Genomic DNA, 22,123 nt, shown 5'->3' with positions numbered 1-22,123 from the left:
CTTTCACCTGATAGTCTGACCTCTGACCTCTTGTGTCATTTGTCACTCTGGCTTCCACTGTAGGCAGGATGAACAAAATATCTCTGTGCTGCTCGGTAACTCACCCATGTGGAGGACCGAAAGGCTCGTCAGATAATAACGGAGACAGAGAGTACATTTTTTAAGCTTGATGTATGTAGCTCCCTTCTATAATCCAGCTTCTCCGGGACATCTGCTCTTGCTTACTGGCGCTGATTTAAGGTTCTGTAAAATGTAATGCTTTTGCGTAAGTGTCTCAAACACGTGTTTTTCACTTTTAAACTATTTCTTTAAGTGTTAAGAACATGAATCATGTCTACGCAGACTTAGCGGTCATATCTTTGAGGGTTTATGGATGTAGATAGGCCACGCAGTATATGGAAACACTGTTGGACGGTGTGAACAGAAAAGGCCACGGCGGTAGGCTATATAGCATCGTGAGGACAGAAGCAGGAGTGAAGGAGGGAGCCAACGCAGGACACAGTCACTCCTTTATCCTCACACTACACTCCCCTGTCATCAGCAGCACATTGTCTACGTGTCTGTCGGCAGCTCCCCCGGAGCGGCCGTCGCCCGCTGTGTCCATAAATATGGCAGGGGAGACTCGTCCCATGCTCCCGCCCGCGGTGAAAAAAGAACCGAGGTCTGCTCCTCTGTGCCAACAGACGAAAGAGAGATACAAGGAGATGAACCCGGGTGAAGCATGAAGGCCCCACAACAGGTCAACTGCCAAAGAACAGATATTTGAAGAGGGACGGACGTGTCATACGCGCAAGAGGGTCACATCCGTTAGAGGTCACATAAGTGCCGTGCGTTGAGTGGACACGTGTCAAATATACTTTGTTATGACAGCTTGGTCATGCCATCTACCTCCTCCGCACTCAGTTAGGAAACCTCAGAGAGCACAAAGCAAAGGGGTGTCGAACCCGGTGTGGGAGGAATAAAGGAACCGTATGTCTGAACAGGTATCTAACATCTGGTTCGGTGGTACTTTTAGATTGGCAGAGGTAAAACCAAATGACATTAAAAGATCTAAGAGATTCATTTTTACCGTGTTGTTGTTAGTCAATCTAAAACAGAACTAGAGTGGTTCTTCTCAGCAGCCCTTAGGTAACAGATGCATCAACCTGCAATTACGCCATACGTGGATCCCCTGTGGACAAGACGTCATCGCACTGTGTGTGTGGTGTGTGCTTTCAGGGTCGTGAAACAACGTGGGGTCATGTTTTTATTGAACCGACAGATCACAAATGGAAAGGCTCTGAAATCTAAGTGCTAATGTTTGTTTCCTTCTGCTTACAAGCAGATTACCGTTACTCTCTTAATGACTGTATTTTGATGTGTGTAGTTTGCTTTCATGGGGTTGGGACCAGCAAGATGTCATTGTTGTGGACAAACTAGCAACAGTTACAAATCGATTTGTATCCCATGGGTTTTGTAGACACACAAAAGGTTTACCCCTATCATCACCATAGGGATTTTTGCGATGAGTGAATGGCTTTTAATTCACTGTCACAATGCTTTGCCAACACCGGATACAAAGTGCAAAAAAAAAAATGGTTGTTGGCCATATGTTTACACTGAGCAGACTCATTTGTAACAGTAGAGAAGCAGAACGCCAGGTAACAGCCAAGTATACTGATTATGAGAATAATTCAAATAGCAATGAGTCCTCCTCATGGAAATACAGGCTGCAAATTATTTAGCTTCCAGATCCTCTGTCTGAGACGGGGAAGCTTATTGGTCGGAAAGCTGGAAAGCTCTGACCACTGACGTGCCAGATAGAAGGAGAGGAAACATGGGTCCCTCATGAGAGGAAAAGCTTGCTCATTATAACTTTGAGACTCGCTTTTTTTTATTCTCCTCCCCGAAAGATTTTTTTTCCCCCCAACCATCTGAAGCTGGATCCAAAAAAAATCCAGGATTTTTTACAAGCTCCAGAATACGGAGCCCTTTGGGTGAGATTTTTGAGGGTAAAATTTGACAACTGTCTGGTTGTCTATATGTTTATCTAATCTCGTTAACTATCCGTCTATCTCTCTGTCATCTTGTCTATTTGTTTGTTTTGGTTCTGGTGTGTGTCTTTCTGTTTGTCCCATGGCCCATTGGCTAGTTTACTTGTGTTTATTGGCTACACTTTTACTACATGCTATTTAGAATTCTGCTGATCCTGTTGCGTGGAGTCTGTATAAAACATTGATTAGATGTAATGTTCTCTCAGACAGCTAAGGGGCTATTAAGAAATGACACGGCCAAGAGGCTAAAAGAATTTGGGATTTTTGCCAATTGTATCTGCTTGTAAACTGTCATAGTGTATCCATGGCTACTATCCATTTCATATATCTGTTGTCTCTCACACCCTGAGCTCTGTGGACCAATTATTCATGAAAACGGTCAGGAAAGATGATGCTATCCAGCGTACAGGCACACAGCCCAGTGGAGTCCGTGAGAGCATGGAATGAGAGAGGGAAGGTAATGAACAGAACACATAAAGGGTAGGATGGGAGAATTATGAATGAATGGATTTTCCACACCCATGGCCTTGCTTCTTTAGAACACTGTTTGGTTCTTCTGAACAATAGATCAAAGAGCAGGTCAGAGATGGTGGTGGAATTCCAGGGCGTAGGGTCGCCCAAGTTCAGGACAGCACAGTGTACACAGAAATCAGAGGGCGTCCACCCCAGCTGGACATGATGGGTGGACATGAGTGGACATTACACAGTATATGCTCAGCAAATAAAGGGAAAGTTGAAAGGACAAGAGTCGTTACCGGAGTAACCGTTTTTGCAAACAAAAAAAAAAAAAATTCGCGGTTCACTCCGTCGAGCTATGCATCAGCGGTCCTTTGAACAGAATCACTGGGAATGAAGCGAGGGAAAGAGAGAGTGTGTTTTCCAGAACAAAAGCAGGAGACAGACGACCTGGTTTCTTGGCTTAGGGCAGGATGGTTTACGTGGTTTCAGGGTTCTTAGGCCTCACTGTTAGGGATGGGAAAAAAAGCGACTGAGCCTAGAGCTGCTGCCAGTCTTCACATGAAGTACAATTTATGTACCATTCAGGCACCATAAATATACAGACATTCACAGAGATGTACAAAGGAGAGGTGTTTTAGTTTGCAGAGAAGAGGTGGGGGGGGTATAGAAAGAGAAAAGAGAGAAGAGAGATGGAGCGAGATGACTTGAGAATGTGAGTTAAGGCTGAAAGGTCACTTGGTGTAAAATGAAGAAGCTGGGCGGCTTCCATGGGAATGTGATATTACTTAAACGGGTGTGGTCGGTTCTGACTCATTTTGACCAAAAGCATGTCCATCTTCAAATCCCAAACCGCTCTCCTCTCTTCTTCTCTTTTTTATGCCAGAGTTATTCACAAATACCATAATTACCAAAATTCAACAAAGCATTTGTCCAATCGAAGAGGATGTTTTGTGTTGGACATAAGTTTTATTAAAGAAACTACTTCCTCTGTATGTTGAACCATTTAATGGGGATGGGAATCAGACGGACAGAGGTTCTGGCAGTGGGATCTGCAAGAAATTTAAAACATATTGTAAAATATTTAATCTGAATGTCTACCATGTCCAGCAATGATTTCATTGTTTTCCTCCCCCAGTTAAGCAACCTGTCTGACCTCGGATGGTGGGTTGGCTTTCTGGTCAGCAGATTGTTGGGTCACCATGAGTCCAGTGTATCCACATAAGGGATAAGGCTATTGGTTATGGACTTCTACGAGGATTTGAACTGTCATGACCTCACCTGGCTTAAAAGAGTTAAGTGACAGCAGACTGGCAGAGAGCCCAGAAAGAGACCTCAGGGAGAGAGAGAGAGGGTCCTCCGGAAGTGTTCAAATCTGGACACCTTTCAGGCGGATGACGTCACTAAAACAGATGATTAGCTCTCCCACAAACTATGTTTTACTTACTGATCGCATCGGGGATTGTAAAGCTAAAAATAGGCTCCATATGGACTTGACCTTTCTATTCAGAGTGCTCAGTGACCCCTTAAGCAATGCAGAAGCCCACAAATTCTCCATGCCTTAGTGCAGTGAGACTCTCCTAACCACAGATTTTTACATGTGGTTTTCTGAGGAGAACAGGGGTGTATGTCACATTAACAATCCTATTAAAGCAACATGAGAAGTGCTTTCAATGCAGAAATCTTGATAGCTCACAGCAGGTTATCATCTGTATGCTGCTGAGTGATGACTATTCATATAAAATCTGCAATTTGTTTGTTGCGAGCAAGCTATATACATACACAGTTCAAGAAGGAACGTGATTGGTTGATGAGGTGTCAAAATGTGCCCAGAGCCATTTTAAAACCTGAAGTAAACATTAATAACTGAACTCTGTCCAAATTGTATCATGAACAGCATTTTAATCCAGGCTGAGAAAGCACCGACTGCAGAGTTGGCAGCCCCATAAACCGCTTGAGCGGAAAATACTGGAAGGTAAACACAATTCGTCTCAAGTCAGCGCATAAATTTTAGACTCAATTTTTGCACATTGCTAACAACAAACACATGAGGTCATATTTTTGGTGCTTGTATCTTGAGATCTACAGCAACCCACATAAGAAAGCCAAACAAAGAAACAGTGAGAGGGGAAGCGTTCTGTGAAGTAATGTGGTTGGGGTAAAGGTAATCATATCAGCTTGGCACTGAACCATAATTAGACAAATGGTAGCAATCAAAGATGTGAGGGGGAAAAAAAAAAGTCACACAGCCGCTAAAATTTGTTATTGTAATTTGGATAAATACATGCCTAATTTTTAAGTCAGACTGAACTTTGTTGAAATGCCAATTGTTTTTTTTTTTTTTGCCAAAAATTAATCGGTTGTAGTTAGAGTTCAGAATGTCACCCGTTTAATGGGTGAAAAACACAGGTTGACTTTCTGTAGCAGCCATAAGGGAAATTAATATTTCCTACTGTGATGGTTGGTTTACTGTTTCTTGGCAAAAAGAAATGAACCTGGAAAACAGTACTCAGTTGGTGGCATGACCATTTGACTCTTGAACTCTGCTGAACATTTTGTGTTGTACTGTTGGCTTTAACTACAGCCATATTCAGCAAAGCCTAATGTGCTATATGGGATACAACGCACACAAAATTAGGGTTTTTTTGCAGTGTGAAAATATGCTAGGTATATCTGATGTATTGGAAACTGTCTTGTATACAATGTCTTGTTCCAAAACAAAACAAAACAAAACAAAACAAAAAACACAACCAAAGAACAATTACAATAAAAACAACCTTTTATATGGTAGTAGAGTCCAAGGGCAGAGAAATTCTCACCAAGACACACTGCTGTAGGTTGAGCTTTTTTTTTCTTCCCATTATTTTGTTCAACAAAGCGTTATGTGGTTGTGTACACTCATAATTTAGAGAACTCATAAATATACTAAATTCAGCCACTTCATAAACTTAATGGGTGTTGTGGTGCAGCAGGCAGCTAGTGTCGGTCTGCCAGCTGATTCAGCGATGGTCTGATGGACCTTAGTTTTACATTAGGTGAAACCGCATTGTTTTCAACGCATCATTTAGCACAAACTTTCAAATTCTACTGACTTAAGAGTTATACTTTTTTTTTTAGTGCTCTTGCACCACAGTAAACAACATTTAACAGAGTTTCTCATGATTAATCTGTCTCAGCACCAGTTTGGGCCTACGGACGCGCTCTCTTGATGCTGTCGCCGAAGTGGAGGTTACGGTTTCGGCAGCAACGGGGTCAAATTGTTTTGTAGCGCCAGAACTCCTGCGTGTTAAGTTGCACCCAGCTAACATCCAGCTGGTGCAGCTCAAGTCCAGCTGATGTAATGTAGCACATCAGTACTGGACAGGGACGGACCTCATACGTTAGTCTAACTATGTGGAATGATGATCAGTGAGGATTCCACAGGGAGATAGATGTCTTTCTCTATTAAGTTTGAAGTATAGAGTAGGCTGAAGGCTGCTATAACCATTAACAAATGGGATAGCATTGCAGAGACTCTCGAGATGTCTCGAACTAACTCTGTTGGTGTTGTCTGAGGGTAAAAACCATATGTGCATCCATTTCTGTGGAGACCTACACTACTGTATGAATTCACAGCATCCTCTTGCTTTGCCAGTCATATGTAGCGCAGACAGACGTGTAGTTCTTTTTTCTCCCGCTGTAACTGTGTTGAGTTTTGTGTGGTTTGGCATGAGACCAGATCTTCATTAAGACTTTAATTAGTTTTGGTGATGGTCTTTGTTTTCGCCTGCAGCTCCGACTTTAAAAATGGAGCGAGTTACTCAGCTTTTCTTGGCATGTCTGTCTTTTTATTGTCTGCTGAATAGACCTGGGGGGTGGTGGTGAGGGGTGCTGTGGTTACGAGAACCTGTTTAAACAAAAAACCCCCCCTTAGTGCAACCCCCAATTCCCAAACAGCTTTTAATTATCCTGTGATGTATTAAACATTTTGGCTTTTCTGCATCCACATGGGCTGATGCCTAAACGTAGAAGATTAGAATTCCCACCCAAATGTTGGCACTCATTCTCATGAGAATGTATCAATGATAGCAACCATGGCAAACGATAACACTATGGGAGGCCCAACAAAATGTTGAAAAATCTGTTTCTTGTTGATCCTGTGTTGCTTTGTTTGGTGATAGAATCCAATGCAATCATCTGTTTGTACAGCTTGTATTTCAGGCCAGTGAAAATACAGCACACTTCCCCTTTTCAGCAGTTACATCAAGCTCTCCACCTGGATCACTTTCAGCCTGTTCTTTCTCTTGTTTCTCCTCTCTCTTTCTCTCTCTTTCTCTCTCTCTCTCTCTCTCTCTCTGTCTCCCTCTCTCTCTCTGTCTCTCTCTCTCTCTCTCTCTCTCTCTCGCTCGCTCGCTCTCTCTCGCTCGCTCTCTTTTGCATTCCTTTTACCACGCTCTTACAACCTAGCTTGCTGACCTTTTCGGCTTATAACTATATTTGTGAAATCTCTGTTTCTCATTTTCACTGAGATTTTATCAGCAGAATGTAAAACAGCACTGTTGCATCCCATACAAAATGACTGGTCTCTGTTATTTGTCTGTTTTGGCCTTTTGTATTGTCCCAGAACAAGCCTTTTTTGTCTCTCTGAGTGCTGACTGTCTGTGAGAGCACCTGTATCCTGGCTTATAAAAGGGAGATCTGACCAGTGTTCTTGGCTATGGCAGGCGGGAGTAGTTTTTAACTTTCTTAGGTTACCTTCCAATTGCATTGGGACCTATGCGAGAGAGCTGGAACTGTAATTAACGCCTATCAGAGAACATGAAGAAAGAAATGGAAAAATCGTGAAAAAGACTAGAATGCAATGATGAAAAGCAAAATTCCATTTTCAAACGAGACGTTGGCTTTTGTACGTAGGAAATCGTTCTCCGCATTCAAAGTTTTCTATGATACTTTTACAGAGCTATAAGAGCGTATCCATAAACCGGAGTAATTACTTGAAGCACCAGATGGGACCCGAGCCTAGAGCCTGTTTGAATGGATCGTCTTGGCAGCAGAATTGCGAAGAACGCCATCAGCGCACTCTTCTTCTCTAAGATCCTATGATTAGAATACCTCACATCACATGGGCAGATTTAAACAAAGAAAAGAGAGAAAGCAAGGAGTGATAGGATGTGATCTGAAGAAGAATTAAAGGAGGTCATCTGACGAAAGTAATTACAGTAATGCATCTTAGGTCATAGCAGCACCTATTGTGAGTTGCTGGCTGAACTTTCCCTCACTCCGTCTCTTCACACGATTCTTTTAAGTCTTTTTAAATCCCCTGATTTCCCTCTAATAATCCTGCCTAGTTAGGCTTGGTGTTTTTCAACAGATGAACACAATGTTGTTTATGCAGATGAAAGCTATCGGTTCTTATTCCATTACTCCTGTGGATCAACGTGAAGGTTATATACCACACGCTTTACAAAAATGACAAACAGTAATGAGCAAACGCAAAACAAAACAAAGCAAAACAAATAAAGTTATGACTATAATTAACCGAAATTCACTTGGGAGGCCAACCGCAACACGGCCTTATTGTCTGACATCTGTTTTGCAGCTTGCCCCGGCGTACACGGTTTGTGTTGAGCGGCCAGCCAGTGTATATCATCTTTGGAGTGTGTCCACACGTCTATGACAGATTCCTGCAAAACGTTCAGTGTGATTTAGTGCTTCTCGGAGAAGTCAATGAAGAGAGTCCTTCTACATCTGTACGCTTCACAAAGGTCAGCCCAGGCCTGTTTAACCTTCCTGTACAAAGAGAAAAGCAATAAATATCAGCCACACTTCTCTGTTCCATATAACCAGTGTCATACCCTTTTCTGGCTCAGTCATGAAGAAAGGACACATTGTAAAGGCATTTTTAAAAGTTTCTCTCTCTCTCTCTCTCTCTCTTTTTTTTTTTTTGCTCTCATTTATGAATGCAGACACAAACATATGGAAAAGATTGAGTTCAGCTGACTTCTGGAAACTGTGTCGAAAAAATTAATAGAGAGCAGTCTTCCAAGCGAATTCCAGATTTGAAAATACCTTTTCCCCATGCCAAAACTTTGTACAAAAGATTGTTAAGGGGCAGGTCATGATTCACAGAAACTATTTTTATTCCTGCTTTGTGTTTTCACCAAAAAAGGCTCCCAGTCACATTCAACTGGTTATATATAACAGCAGTAACTTACCTTTCATCACCTGGGCACTTCACTGCATCTTCAGCAACTCTGAGTGTCTTATAATGTTACCTCCGACTCTGTTCCTTATGGAGACATTTGAGGAACAAACAGCTCGTTTACGGGACAGCAATCAAATCTTAACCACACAAATTCACACATTGTGCTGAGACAGGCTGGCTACCTCTCCGAGATCTTAGTGCTGATATAGAACAAATTTCACTCAATCTTCCTGGTGCATGCTTTTTGGCTGACTAAGAGTTTCTGTCGGTATGTAACTGTATCCATTTGTAGAATTGAGAATCTGTGATAATTGAGGAAGGCTGTAGTGGTTGCGTATCATATTCTTGTATTCTGCTCCTCTTGGCTTTGGCCAGATCCCATAGATAGTACTACGTGACACACATGGAGCAGTTGAATGAACATGAGCTTTTGTCAGCTAATGAAACTGAAAGAGAAACAAATTATATGGGGATTATTTTTGCGAACAAAGATTTACCAAAAAAAAAAAAAAAGAACAAAAACCACTGGGAAAAAAAGTTTTCAAGGGAGGCTCAGGATGAAAAATGGAAAAAAAAAAGAGGGAACTCCAAAAAATTACTGCATGCTTCTGCAATTTCTGTCTGTTCATTTTTAAATAATTGTGGTTCATCTATAGAAAAAAAAAGTTTGGCAGATGTATTGAATTATGACAGCCACACAATAATATACAGTAAGGTTCTTCTTTTTCCATTTTTTTTTCCAAATCAGATGTCCTAGATTAGCTATTAGCTAAAAGGGAAACCGAGACTCGTTTTTTTTTTCTACTTGGAGAATGTTAATCTTATGTAGCATTTTACTTCAAGTATAAAACTGAGATTTATTCTGAACCTACCCTTCTGTCATTTCTCAAAAACAAATACAGAAAAAAAAAACACTGTTTGGAACAGGTGGCATGGAGAATAGTGATTTACCCCGGATAGAGAATGAGATATAGAAGAAGTTAGAGGAAATACAGGGAAAGGTATGAACCGCAATGGACAACAAATTTAGTAAATCTGTAAGTTTATTTTGATGTTCGACAGCATATATGTGGATATGTTAAAGATACAGGAAACCATATGTTTAATATTTTTATGATTTTTAGCAAAAAAAAAAGCCAGATGTGGCACGTCAAACCTTGATGGGAGACTCAGCTCTCTAAATGATTAAACATGTGACTGTAAAATATGCCTCACTGAAAACTGAGTGCTCAGCACCCCTGCTTCAAATATAAAATCATTTTTTTCTCTGTTGAAGTATTAAAAAAAAAAAAACATACAAACTTTGAATCTTACAATGAAAGTTCCAAGCCTGTTAGTACATTTTATATTCGGTTTAACAAATGTAGCTTTGTCATAAATCCAAGTCAGTTACATCAGGACACGAGCCAGTCCTGTGCTGTAAATATGTATATAAAATCACACCTTGCAGAGAATTTTCCCTCTATAGGCAGATAATATTCTGAGAGCTTTTTGAGTTGTGCAGTAGCCACTGCATGCAGAGACAGTCTAGAGTGAGCTGGAACTACAACACCAGCACTCTCCATCATGACATTTCTATGGCAACTGGCCAGGTAAAGGCACTCAACACTTACTGTATCCTGGGAAACCCTGACAGTAGAGCGGTGTGCCCTCCCTGATTGAGTTATACTAACAAGGTGCTGATGGAATATATTCAAGCACTAGCCTTAAAAGGCTTAGGAGAGGAGAAGGCCCCAAATCATTAAATGACCTGCTCATACCTGCCTAATAGCTCTTAATGAAATTGCTCTGTGTGTCACTATTGGGTGGACCGCAACAATTTTTTCAAAAAAAAAAAAAAAAAAGAAAAAAGAAAAAAGAAAAAAAAAAGCAATTGTAGGTGCGTTCAGTTTGAAGGAGAGGATGTTATAAAATTCCTAAGGAACCAAATGTTCTCAAGAAACAAATAAACTGTATTGTGACAATGAGAGCCGAGGGTTCTGGATGTAATTGCGCATTCCATTGGTTACCATAAACGGTTCCATTGGAACCTCTATGACATCACGGCCCTTCTTTTTTCCCTTGATGTGATCCAACTCAGCATGCGCCACTCCACTCCACATATTAACACTAGTAATCATGGTGAGCGTGTGGTGAGTACTGGTGCATTGCAAATATGCGACAAACTTATAAATGTCTAATGTAAAGTTTTTTTTTTTTTTACATGTCTGTAAAATAGTGATAAATGCACTGAAAATTTTCATGGCTATGTCATGTCAACATAAAAAGATTGTACCATTAGTTAAAACTGGTTAATGCATAGATTCCATTTGCAAAGCAGTTTCTATGAATGTTAGAACAATTTCTATGTATCCATTAAATTTCAGGAACCATCTAGTTTACCTCAAATATTCTGGAACATAGTTCACTGAAATATGTAACTTGTAACTTCTTGTTGTTGTTGTTGTTCTTCAGACATACTACAGCTCCGGCTACTGTTTTGTTTTTCAGCTTGTCTCTATCTTTGTGGCAATGAAGTAAGATTTCAGTTCTTCAGTTTTTTGGGCAGAATCTTTCTGAGCGTGGTCTTTTGGTCTTGATCGGTATCCTGCTGTGGATGTAAGACCTCAGACTCGTGAATCTGTTTGAGCAGGAGCGTTTGCTCCTTGGTCTCCCGTTTGGCCTGACGCAGCAGACGCTTCATGTTCTTCACCTTGTCCCGCAGGTGGTTATTGGCTTTCTCCAGGGTTTTCACCTTCTGTGACAGAGTCTTCACCTTCTCCTCTTCCTCAAACAGTGCCTTCTGTACCGTGGAGCACAGCAGCTGCAAAACAGAAAGTCAGGATAATGGTAAACAGGAAAGAAACAACCACTGGGTAATGAAAAGCTGCATATAGGTCTAACAATGTAAATGACTATAGTTGTCATTCATCTCAGAGGCATAAGTGCTTTGGGGAGTTCAAACGGGAACTGCAAGGAGCTTTGAGTTTCTGGCCAGTAAAACTTTTCATGCTCAAATTGAAATACAATGTGAGTAAATCAAGCCCAGAGATGTGTGGTTCCTTTGGGAAGTAGTCACTAATCTAATGCACATGATTATACGTTTTCAAATCCGGAGAGGCATTGAAATTAATGCAATAATGCCCCTTTGATATGCTTCTCTGAATACAAAATGCTAGCCCATCAGGCAAAGTAATCCTCGAATGACTTTACTCGACTTCTTTCTTGTGGTGCGCATGCACCAGAACAAACATGGAATGGCCGAAAACTTTTCCATTTAAGCAGCATAAGGTGAATCCAGGCTCCTTTCCACAACCGATGAACTCTGATTGTCTAAATCCCACGATTTACTTAAAGTGTAAAGTCTTACACTTTTTTGAAGATGCCACTTCATACACTATACATTTAACATGTACTTGTATTTTACATGGAAACAGGGTAACATTTTGTTTTTATAAACTATCACTGATCTTTGAACAATCACCAAAACCATGGTAGCGCTTACATGCTGTGATCATATAATCAGATGTGAAGAATTATATGACTATAAATGAAAGTAAGTATTAATTATTTGTTGTGCTTGATTCTGTTTGAACAGCAGGATGTGAGGGCAACTGTAAGCAGAGTGACAAGGGCTCTGGTTTTGTTGCATAATGTAACAAACTGGCTTGATTACTTGTGGGAAAACTAGCTAGCAACTGCTGTTTCTTATAGTCAGGTTAACCACAACTGGACTGTTTTTCAGAGGTTTCACTGTGTTCCTTGGCTAATTTAGCTACAGAAACAAAGCACTTTTTTTTTTCGCCCTGCGTGTCATGGGTATACCACAGAGACATTACCCTTACTAATAAACATGCCTGTGGCATGTGTGATCCAGAACATTCTGCAAAACCAAGAAGATAGAATGGAAAAACTAAACTGGTCATTAAATAATCAGGCAATGGTCACTCTCAGAGAGAAATGCATAAAGACTATGTGGCAATGCCCATTCAATTAGAAAAAAAAAAAAATGTAAAAATGAATAGGCCTACATCGTACTTGTATGGGTTCTAAGACAGAGTGAACTTTCACAGAGTGAACTTTTTCTGCTTTCAGGTAGCGATGACTCCAGACATGCCTAGGATATGTGAAGATTTGATCCTGAACTTTTGATGAACCGTCCTATTCATAGACCAATGAACATCCTGTGTATCTTTACATGTTTGCATTTATGATTTGATCCATTGCTTTATATGCATGGACTTGCACCGGCATACTGTAACTTATACAATGAGGGTTTTATGATCTGAACTTCGTTTTGAACTCTGCTCTTCCTCATGTTCAACCTTTAATCTTTAAGATTCCAACATAGGCAGATATCTTGTGTTTTAGTGAAATGCAGACATGCAGTGATTTAAAGAAATATATACATCTGTATTTTCATAATTGTTTTGATGCCTGTTATGAACCCTAGACCCAGACATACTGACATTTTTGCTTTCATAATAAATACATGTAGACAGAAAAATGACATGGTAGATGCAAACCATTCTTCTCTTTGTGATTCTTACAGAGGCTAATTAAGCAGCGCTCTACATTCTTATGTCTGTATTGCTTTGCTTAGTAACCAAGACAACTAATCAGAAAGCAACACACATGGGTGATTGGAAAGGGTAGAATGTTGTAAACTTTTGGCTGATTTTGTACGTTTAAGTTTTTGCATTGTTTTCAGTGTTCCGTGGAAACTTTCAGAGATCCGAACAAACCCTCATTCACATTCGCTGCATGCACTTGTTTTGACTGGTTTTGTTGATGTAATTGATTAATTTGATCGAGTATATGCATGCAAGGGACTTTTGGAGAGGGAGCATGCATAAAATATTAGTTACAAATAATGCTGTGTGATATAATGATATATGTACTCATTTGTGCGGAAATATATTTCCTGGATGGAGTTTAGCATTTCCATCTGCCTACGGAGTACCACGCTTATGTAAGTCCACAGCAATCTGATACACTTGGGTAATAACTCATGCAAATGGTTAAATGTGGAAGGGAGTATGCAGCAGAACTGAACGGAAACTCGTCTTTGTTGATAAAGACTGTGGAAAAGAAATGGTCTAGCTAGACTAAACAGCATTATACAATGGCTCACGGAGCAGAGACGGTACAGCGCGTTAACCAAAGTCTGAATGTTTGATTTCATACAGTTCTGTAACAAAACCTGTGAAGCACTGTCTCCCTCTTTACCTCCAACAGTTTAAAGATCCGCTTGCTTTTCAAGCGAGCTTTGCTAGTGCAAGCATACATGATAAATTATCCATGAAAATAATTCCTGCCCCTCACATGCAAAACAGGTATGGAACACAAGTATGAAAAATAGACAAACAACAGTAGGCGTTTCAATAGCAGAACTGTCCATAGATAAAAAATCCTTATGCATTGCTGGGAATGACAGTGTTAACCAAAAGGTTGGATCTCTACAGGTAGCTATTTTAATCGTAGAGTATGTCTTTTTGTTTTTTTTTATCTTCATTCATCAAAAAAAACAAAAAAAAAAAAACAGCACAAAAGTCAAATGATTTGACTCATAATAACGTGGAGTGCTAGTCCTTTGTCTCAGTTGCTGTGAAAGTGGAGAATGGCTGAAAGTAACATGTACTCTGACTAGTCCATTGGCTTTATGTTGAGCTGTAGAGTAACAATACCGCTATGCAGAAATGATGGGAATGACACTAAAAATGCCTTTGACGTTTTCTCTGATTACAGATATGGGCTAAAGACAACTCTGCCATTTAACTAAACCATTCTTATTCCATTAAGGTGGCAGTTTGCTTTCATGTTGTGTCATTCTTTGATTGAAACCAGGGTCTGACATCAATTACGGGGTCACTAAAAAGAAACGCAAGAATGCACAATGATTTATTTATTTCAATAAGAGAGAGCAAGCATGATTCCACTGCATGTAGGCTGATGTTGACATAGCAATATGACACTGAAAGTCTGAAATGGACCATGGAAAAGTTACGCAGGAATGCGCCGGCTCCATCTGGCGTAACGAGAATCACGTTCAAAAACAATGTCACTGCTCATAAAATAACATTTAGAATCGATTTTTTGAAGAACATCTTGCCCTACCTCAAAGAAGCAACAAAGAACTACGTTATGTATATTCTTTAGGCTATAATTGCTAAGAATATTCTTCCAAGGAATGGTTTGTTGTAAAGTCAACATGCTGGCACATTTCCCCTTTATGTAAATAAGTTGTGGGAATAGACACAATGTTTTCCTTTCAATATTCATCAAGATTGTGACAGAGACCATTGTAACTGGATGCTAGTCTTCCAGTGTTCCTCTCTGCTGTTTGCCATAAGAGGAGCAACATGCAGCGGCCATATGCTCTCAGTCTCTCTGTTGACAACATTCTTCATTGTGTTCTTAAGCCAAGACGCCCACAAACACACACTTAAGAGAGTGTGTGAGAAAGTACAAAGCTATTGCATTGAACCCCATATTTACTGTGTCTTCTGAGGTCCGGATCTCCTTATATCCCGAACGCTTTGTTCTTAAACGAGTAACACACACACACACACACACACACACACACACACACACCCCAAAGGTGTGTTTGTGACATGGCGCTGCCTACCCGGCTGTCCTCCTGGGCCTCCCACTCGGGGGTGTACATGTGGACCTGGGTTCCGGCCGTACAGTTAGAGAACTGGAAGAGGCTGGCAAACATGCGGTGGTTCTCGGGGGTGTCGGGGAAGATCGGATCCTGGAAGTTGACCCCGTGGGGTATTATGCTGTAGTTCTCATCCATCCTAGTAATGAGACCAAAAATTCAAACAGTTTTAAAACAGAAATGAAGAGAAGCTCATACTGTGATTCAAATGTCTGTTAATGCACTAAACACGAGCAGGACATGATGCTTAAAAATAACGAACGCTATGAAAGAAAGCAAGGGACAGAGAAACTACGCCGCCCTCTGATTGGTCCACTGAAAAGTTGCTTTAACCTAAGAGAATGACAAATAAACCAAAATCCGGATCCTTTCACTGGGATATGGCAATAATCCACCTCTTTTGTGAGCACTCTGAGCAAGTGTTTACTCAGCCCTGTACCTGAAGTGAATAAGACAATGCGCACACCCGTACACCATACACCACAGGGAAATACACAGGGATTACAGAGAGAAACAGGGATTACAGAAAGGAACAGATCTGTTTATATGAATAAAACAATGGCTGGAAGTTCATTTGTCAATGCACGTGGTTTACAAATATGATTTATAAACAATCATCCAATGTGTGATTTTCCCTCCCAGTTTCTCTCTCTCTCTCTCTCTCTCTCTCTCTCTTTTGTTTGTGTCTCCGTTTCTATCTTTCCTCTGTGTTTCTCACCCCCTGCTCCCCCACTCTCTGTTCTGTTCCCTCTCTGTCTGTCTGTCTGTTAACAGTTCATAAATCATGATTGACGGTTGAATCCTTCCTGCAGCCAGATTCTTGCTGCCTGCTGACCTCAACTCCTTATCCCTCCGCACACACCTCACAGCAGGACAGAAATGAAGCAGGTCCCTTATCAAAATTCAGAGGGTGGCAAGAGAAATATTAATCTTAAAAACCATGGTTACGCTGGCACAAAAGGAGGAAATGAGATTCTTTCCATTAAAGTTTTGTTCTTTTATTCGCTGTGAGCTTTGGCTGACAGCCAGTAGCAGCTCAAGGCGAATCTGACTCCTACAGTTGATTTGTGTTTGTGTTGCTTGATGACAGTGAATTGCCGGCTTAATGGTTTGCAGAGCTTGAGTGCAATCAAACTGAAAGAAATGTCAGGGGGGAAATGTATGTTTTTTTTTTTTTTTTCACTCAGGTCATTTATTAATACTGGGGAACAGCACACATAATGGTGTGGATTTTGCAAAGGACAGACTTCAGGGCTACACCATTCAAATGAGCTGTCAACGACAAAAAGCATTTTTAATTTAATTTAATTTTTACAATTAAAATCCACTGGTCTTTAGATGGATTAAACAGTTGAACCTCTACAAATTCCAACCGCGGTAAATGTTATCACAGTAAATGTTACCACATCACCTCTCACTCTCCTGTCCATGGACCAGTGGCCACGGTCTGGCTAAAACCTCACCTTTAGCTAACAAATTCACACAGAGTTAACAGAATTCCAGTGAACTTCCATTCCGCCCGGATTTCATCTTTCCTGATTTTAAGTGCTCTGTCCGTGGCAGAGGTGCGCTGTTTTCAGAGGCTTTACAACATGTTGCTAATCCATCTGGATCTGATTTCCAGCCTCATGAGAAACATCAAAAACCTGCTGCTTTATATCTTTGTGTCATATTGTCCTTTGTGCATCTGCCACTGCTCCTTCAACAACTTTATGAAATATGGGCACACATCTAGAAAATGATAGATTGGGCCCAGATTTCATGTGAAATTCTTTTTCCTCTTTTGCGCATACTAAGGTTTTTTTTTTTTTTTTTTTTTGTTATTGTTGGCCATAAATGCAGAACTATCTAATTTACTTCTCTTGGACATTAGAGTTCTTCCCCTTTAGGTGCGCGCTGACTGAGTGAGTAGACAACAGCACTGAGTCGTATGCACTGACAGAGACTAAACTGGGGTGCTGATGGGGACAGGGATGTTTATTTGGGGGGGGGGGGCAGAAAGGTCAAAATCCTGCAAATAAGCACAGACAGAATGGTTGCCAAACTCATGGTAAATATTTACTAAACCTGGTCTTATTGGCTCCGTTGGACGCGGCTTTATAACAAACAGCACGTTTCTCGACAGCATGATGTCAGACTCGGTGATGGTGGGAGATCATCTCAAGCTTATTAATAATAACAAAACATAAACCAAATGGCAAATAAAATCAGTACTGGCTCATTTGTGACATGTCATTAATATGATTCACACTTATTTCATAACATAGGCATATATCCTCTCTAATATATTCTCTCATGACAACATTTCTGTTTCTCTCAACTTTTTCAGAGAAGTTTTTTTTTTTTTTGGCACAATCTCCAAATTTCCTAATTGAGTAAACATTAAATGTGTGATTTTCTCATCCAAACTGAAATTCCCTATGTATTACATTTAATACTGATGCGTTCTCACAAAATGCCATTCAGTGGCGTATTTATGATGCTGCTGTATTCATAAATACAAATGCATATTATATAAGGAGTAAAAGAGAACATTCCCAAAAATGAACTGTGCACTGAGACATTATTTAGGGCAGAGCTCCTCTTTTTGTTTGTGTGTGTGTGTGTGTGTGTGTGGTGGTGTGGTGTGTGGGGGAGGGGGGTGCTAGAGGTGGGGTGGGTACCTAATGACCTCCAGAGAAGCTTCAGAGGAGAACCTGCAGACACTTTTGCATGCCCTGTCAAATTCCAAAACTTCTTGTTAGCCACCTTCTAGCGCTCCCCCTCAACCCCTTTCAAAAGTGGAGGTCTTGCTAAGAGGGCCCAGACACTCAATCAAATACTGTTAATTAATTTGAGAACATATGCCTTTAAATTATGCTTCCCAGCAATTCTTCTCCAGGCTGCTGTCAGCTGCTTGAAGATTTGACTTGCAAGATTTGTCTTGAGTAAATAAGACCAGAAACAGTCTTACTGACTTGTGCAACTGCCCGACTTATGCATGGTTCAGGTACAAAAAAAAAATTCTTTTTTTGAGCATGATTTAATTCTTGGTTCTATTGTTCACATTTCTGTGGGGTCAGTTACATCTTACATGTTCCTCAAGCTATTACAGATTTATGAATGCACAGTATAAAATATATACATATATATATATTTTGTAGATTTATAGCAGAAATTTAGGGCCACATGAAAATCTCTGCAAGGGCTCCAACTGAATTGTAAATCCTGCCTGTATTAGCAAAGCAACACACAATATCACGCTGAATTTTGTTTTTCCTGTATAAGTCATAAAAGTACAACTTGTCACTGTGGAGAAAGGACTGAATATGGTACTCCAAGCTTAAGACCAAACTCAACATGTGGGTCATTCCAAGCTGCGTTTTTCCATGCCGAATTCCCATATGTCCTGTCTGGGCACTGTGGCTGTTGACTGATCGAGAGAGACTTTTTAGACCGTTGTTTGGAACCCATTACAGGAAATGGGGAAGCCACCGGAGACCCTTGTGGAAATTTTTCAGGACCCGCTCGCTGATTCAGCACCAAAGAGACCAAGCAATACTAAAATGAGAAGAACAATGTATGCTGGTGTGTGAAAAAAAAAAAAGCAAAAAAAAAAAAAGCTTGAACTACTGCTCTCGTGGATTAACTGAACAGAGATGAAATCCCATCAGTAAAAGCTTTGCGAATTTTGATGTGGCTGTTTACTTTGTATTGCCTTTGAGAATACCCAGATATTGCCAAAAAAATGAAGTCATTCTGGGATTTAAAGGTAGCCGTACGTTCCTTCAGAGTGCACTAAGTTGATTACCTCATGACTTCCAGACATGGCTGACAGACCGTGAGTTCTTTTGTTTTTAAACATATGGGGGCTGGGGATACAAGTAACAGGAGTTCAAGTGTTTCAAAAACAATTAGAGATGCACAAAGCCTTTAAGCTGTCTTTACAACACGGAACCCTCAGACTCCACTGAACAGGTCCATACTGTTTCATTTGGCACAAGACTCCCAATGACGGACATGTTTGCTGCTGGCCTGGAATCTGGAATGTCTTTGAACAAGTTCTTGAAAGCTCTCAGCGTGATGTAGGAGGTGATGACAAAGACAGGAACACCAGGGTGTGTGAGCTATCAGCTGAGCTTGTCTGCACAAGCTCCTGTCTCAAAAAAACGGAATCCTTGGAGGAAACCTGGGTCGTTTGAGTTTGGGGTGGGGGGTGGGAGGGATGGGAGAGATGGGGGGTGGGTGGGTGAGGGGTGAAGCAGGTTAAAATTGTTTTTCTGGTCAGTAGTCCAGAGATAAGTCTCATTGACTCCCTGCTAAGGGGTCGCCCTAAAGCTGCTGTATGCTGCTGGCTCTGTAATTAAGTCAAATGGAATTCCACTGATGTTTTTTTTTCCTGTTCTCCTCTAGACAGAGAGGATCAGTATTAACCTGTCCATCTCTGTGAAAACAGCAAAGGCCTATGTTTTGTCCGAGCGGAGGCTGACGACCAAATGTAACATTGCATATTTGCTTGTAAATATGAGTTTCAGGTCATGCGAGGCCTGTGATGTGTTACACGCTCCAGAAAGCTTGTCAGAACTCACCGAAGAACAAAATTTTAGGTGTTCCTTTCCTGTGGTGTTTTGGCCCCCCCAGCACCCCCCCCCCCCCCCCCCCCGGGTTTTTCTTTGTGTTATTTCTGCTGACAGGTGGTGAACTTGGAAGGAAACCGATTCCTGTCAGCTGTGTGTCTGTGTGAAACTCTGTGGTGTCATTTCTCCTGTAATATCAGACTAATGTGAAAGCCAGGCACTCGCCTAACAACCGTCTCCATTTACTCTCGCGTCTGCGATGTTTGACACTACAGACTGATTTTAACCACTCTGAGATAATGTATCTCCAACTGAGCATAATATGTAATTACATATCATAGCTGTAATGCACACATACTCCCCCCCCCCCCCTTTTTTTTTAAACACGGTTATCGTCATGTTGTAGTTGACACAGGAACAAGAGCGTCTTTAAAAAGCCATTTTAAACCCCATCCATAACATCGTTCAAAAACTGCAAATAAAACCAAAACTGGAGCGAAAGCTAGTTTAATGTCTCAGTCCATACTTATACTGTAAGAAAAGGAAATATGGTTCAAATTCTGTGAACCTCCCAATGCAAACACTGGAAGAGTCTAATTACTTCTCATGACTAAATATTTTCTTTTGTTTTAACCTCTTAAATGTGTAATTAAATGTTTCTCCTCAAACTAACATGCTGCATTTCATTTGGGATTTTTCCACCACAACATGCTGCATAAGCATTCTGCTCTGTACGGTTGGACTCCAGCACCAGTAATTTATGAACACATTGCCATGACAAACAATGGTGAGAGAAAGTTGCTGTTAACACCGTTTAACTGTGACGGCCACAAGGGGCGAATGGGAAATGCAGTTCAAGCACTCCGGTTAACAAGAGGTGTAAGAACTTGTTTTTTTTAAAAAAATTTTTTTTTATTTCATTCTCTTCTTCGTCCTGTCTTGTACTTTGATTGCATATTGATATTACAAAACGACAAACTTTCAAGTGAAACACTTTTCAGCTAGCATCCTGTGACATCAAGGACCATGCAGAACATCCATAGACTAATGATTTGTCAATGCCTATAGATTTATGGACACCTCTTATGGATCCGTTTATGGACTTCAGATTTAGGCGTACTCTACCATCTTGTATTTATGAATGTCTTGCAGATCCGCTGTGCTTTTTCTATTAGTTTTATCTTTTCTGTTCTCACTGGCCCAAGCCTGAAAACACACACACACACAAAATCTCCATAGATCTTCAGGTTTTGGCACTAAACCGTGTTGAATGTGAAAAAAAAAAACCTACATTGGCCAATGAGGTCACAAGCAAAGACAGGATGAGAACACACACATGCGCTCCACTCAAGCACGCACTCACGCATGCACACACACACACACACACAGACAGAGTTTAGGAGCCGTATGTACAATCGATGTTACACAGCTGTTTTGGGTTACTTTCGCTCCCAGTTTGTCTGCCAATTGGCCCTTAAGTTCTCTCCAAACATAGAAACAGAGACAAAACTCACACTGTCCAGAAAATGCTGAGTGAGCCGCATCCAACTGTTCTTTTATATTTTCTTAATTACCTTACACATACTGCTTTTTCCCTTCACAGGAAATGGAGATATTACAGTGTACACTTACTGTAACCATTTGGGCAAAGAAACTATTGTACACTGTCTCCTCCTATTAACATGAACAATTTTACCTAATCACTTTCAGTACTTGATATATCTACTTTATGTAAATGAGCTGTCAATTCATATGTCGCACTGCAATCGATTACCATACTGTGTGGGACTTAAATGGTATCTGCATTTTTTTTTGACTCATAGTATACGGACACTGCAAAGACTTTTGATACAACCAGTTAAAAGAGAGAATAAAAACATGCAATAAAGTCTCACCTCAAAAAGAAATAGTAGGAATTGTTCTCGATGACGCTGTAAGAGTAGCACGGGAAGTAACCAAGTCCGGTGACATTGAATCTGGAACCGGCGGGCACCTCTAACATGCTGCCCCATGCCTGGTCGCACAAGAGCTCGATTTCAGCGGAGAAGAAAAGATCTGTGTCGTACTGCCATGGTAAGTAGTTGTATACACTGTAGGAGTCCTTGTGAATTGCAAGAACTTTTGCAAAAACAATAATCTCCGCCAGTTCCGCTCGACACGCTTCAGTCTGAGGTCTCCAGTCATGAGGAAGTTGGCAACCCCAAACTGCGCTTAGACAGGTCGCTAATATAAAAGCCAGTAGAAAACCCAT

The 22,123-nt window shown here is 40.7% G+C and overlaps 1 protein-coding gene across 1 annotated transcript; it reads right to left on the bottom strand.

Annotated features, from left to right (window-relative positions):
- Positions 1-11,197: 11,197 nt before the first annotated feature.
- Positions 11,198-22,123, bottom strand: ccdc3b (coiled-coil domain containing 3b). Its single transcript, XM_030778684.1, has 3 exons — positions 21,768-22,123; positions 15,281-15,455; positions 11,198-11,476 (listed from the first exon to the last, which is right to left on the bottom strand). The coding sequence occupies exons 1-3, from the start codon at positions 22,121-22,123 to the stop codon at positions 11,198-11,200; spliced, it is 810 nt and encodes a 269-aa protein (XP_030634544.1).

Source organism: Chanos chanos, chromosome 6 (assembly GCF_902362185.1).
Source record: "Chanos chanos chromosome 6, fChaCha1.1, whole genome shotgun sequence".
Lineage (NCBI taxonomy): Eukaryota > Metazoa > Chordata > Actinopteri > Gonorynchiformes > Chanidae > Chanos > Chanos chanos.
The sequence above is the reverse complement of the archived record's forward strand: the minus strand, read 5'-3'. Positions and strand labels throughout refer to the sequence as shown.